Source organism: Aptenodytes forsteri, unplaced genomic scaffold (assembly GCF_000699145.1).
Source record: "Aptenodytes forsteri isolate BGI_AS27 unplaced genomic scaffold, ASM69914v1 Scaffold687, whole genome shotgun sequence".
NCBI classification, from domain to species: domain Eukaryota; kingdom Metazoa; phylum Chordata; class Aves; order Sphenisciformes; family Spheniscidae; genus Aptenodytes; species Aptenodytes forsteri.
This window is the reverse complement of record NW_008794708.1, coordinates 361,444-363,850: the sequence shown is the minus strand read 5'-3', so window position 1 is coordinate 363,850 and position 2,407 is coordinate 361,444. Positions and strand designations below refer to the sequence as shown.

General features: G+C 63.2%; 1 protein-coding gene across 1 annotated transcript in view; it reads right to left on the bottom strand.

The window, feature by feature from the left end:
• LOC103894332 (proto-oncogene vav) overlaps positions 1-2,407 on the bottom strand; it is a gene marked incomplete at its 5' end in the record, with an annotated part of 14,821 nt that overhangs the window by 4,798 nt on the left and 7,616 nt on the right. The window contains 5 exons of the mRNA XM_019470598.1: positions 62-197; positions 778-879; positions 991-1,100; positions 1,532-1,664; positions 2,192-2,277. Coding sequence (XP_019326143.1) covers positions 62-197; positions 778-879; positions 991-1,100; positions 1,532-1,664; positions 2,192-2,277 — 567 coding nt within the window. The remainder of the gene's footprint in view (positions 1-61; positions 198-777; positions 880-990; positions 1,101-1,531; positions 1,665-2,191; positions 2,278-2,407) is intronic.

Genomic DNA, 2,407 nt, shown 5'->3' with positions numbered 1-2,407 from the left:
CCCCCCCCCATCCCACAGTGCCCCCCTCCCCAATGCCACGGTGCTCCGCTCCCCATCCCACGATGGTCCGCTCCTCCACTATCCCATGATGCTTCTCACCGGCGCCGCCCCTGCTGCAGGTCCCCAGCCGCCCCAGACACTCCTTGTGCGCGGGGGCCCGGCACCGGCTGCAGCGGTACCCCTGGTAGAACGTGCCTCTGGGGGGACACCAGGAGACAGGGTCACGGTCAGCATGAGGGGACACCCGTCGGCCCACCTCAGCCCACCCAGGACTGACCCAATCCTAGACCCACCTGGGTCTTGGGCCAACCCAGTCCTTGACCCACCAGGTTCTTGGCCTATGTTGGCCTTGGCCCCACCAGGATCAACCCCCCTCGGTTTTAACCCACCCAGGGATTGACCCACCTTGGCCTTGGGCCACCCAGGACTCAACCCACCCAGGCCTTGACCCACCCTGGTCTTGACCTACCTTGTTGTCCTCCACCCAACCCTTGACCCACCTTGGCCTCCACCCAATCCTTGACCCACCTTGGCCTTGGGGCCACTCAGGGCTTGACCCATCAGCTCCTCGACCCACCCAGGCCTCAACCCACCCAAGACTTGACCCACCCTGGCCTCGACTCACCCAAGGGCTTGACCCATCAAGGGGCTCACCCCATCTGCAATCACCCACCTGGGGCCCCCCCTTCTCCCAGAGCCCCCCAACCCCATCTCCCAGGTCACCCTGTCCCCCACTGTCTCCCCAGGAAAGTGGAGGACATAATTTTGGGGTCCTACCTCAGCAACATCTGGCAGGCCCTGCAGGATGTGGTGTCCTCAAAGGAGAACATCTGGAAGTCATGCCCGTCGGCCAGGGCGTGCTCGGGGAAGATGTTGGAGCTGGCAAGAGATGGGGGGATATGGGTCTGGTGGGGGCAAATTGACCCCCCCAGGGCCACCCAGCCCTTGGTGGGGCAGGTCCCCCCACCCCTGCGTGCAAGGGGCACCTACAGGGCCATCTCGAACTGCTCCAGCCACTTCTTCTTCAGCTCACGGGTCTTGAAGAAGAGCTCGTAGCCCTGCAGCCCGGCCGTGTCGATGAGCAGGAAGGTGTGGGTCCACTGTGGGCATGGGTGGTGCTCAGCGGCGCCCCGATGCCTGGGTTCACTGCCACCCGGGTGACTGGGGCCACTGGGGACCTCATTCCTGGGGCCACCAGGCTTCAGTGTGCCCACTAAGGACCTGGACACTTGGGTGCACCAAGGACCTGGATGCTTGGGTCCACCAGACCTGGACACTTGTGTCCACCAGGGACCAGGATGCTGAGGTCCACCAGACCTGGACACCCGGGTTCATTGGGGGCCCGGACACCTGGGTTCATTTGGGAAGAGGACACCTGGGGCCACTGGGAACCGGACACGTGGGTCTACCAGGCTTCAATAGGTCCACCAAGGACCTGGACATTTGGGCCCACCAGACCTGGATGCTTGGGACCACCAGGGACGTGGACACCTGGGTTCATTGGGAACTGGACGCCTGCGTCCCAGGGTACCTTCTTGCCGTCGCGGGGGCCGAGGCCACCATCCCGCAGTTGGTGGCTTTGAAGGTCTACAACGTCTTTGGCCTCGTAGGAGTCCCCACGGCGCTTGCAGATGATCAGGGCCTTGTCCAGGAGGAAGCCGTACCTGGGGACAGGGATGGGAGTGGCACTGGGTTCCCAAGGCCACCGCGTGCCTTGGGGTGTCCCCACCACTGCCCTGGAGTGGCCCCTACTCTGTCCCCTGCTCTGTGACAAGGATGTCCCCAAGGTGTCCCTGTGTTCCCTTCCTTATGTCCCTGAGGGTTTCCCGATGGAGATCCCTGTTTTCCCATGTCCCCATGGTGTCCCTGTCGTGTCTCTGTGTCCCCAAGGGTGTCCCCACATCCCTCTGTTTTCCTCATGTCCACATGATGTTCCCATGATGTTCCTGTGGTGTTCCCATGTTTCCATGGGTCTCCCCGTAATGTCCCCATGGTGTCCTTGTGGTGTTCCCATGTCCCCGTGGGTGTCCCTGCAGCGTTCCCACAGGTGTCCCCAGGTTCTTGTGGTGCTCCCGTGTCCCCGTGGGTGTCCCTGCAGCATTTCCATGGGTGTCCCCAGGTTCTTGTGGTGTTCCCATGTCCCCATGGGTGTCCCCATGGTGTCCCCGTGGTGCCCCTCGCCCCGTCCCACCTGTCCACCTTGGAGCGCCGCTCGGTGCTGGAGACCTTCATCTCTCCGTCGATTTTGGGGCGCCCAAACTGTGCCAGGGACTGTGGCTGTGCCAGACATCATCAGGGAGGTGGGGGACATGTGGGGGACATGGGGGGACATGGCAGAGCAGGGACACAGGGGCAACATGGGGGGACATGGAGATATGGGGGACATGGGGGACATGGGGATTTGGGG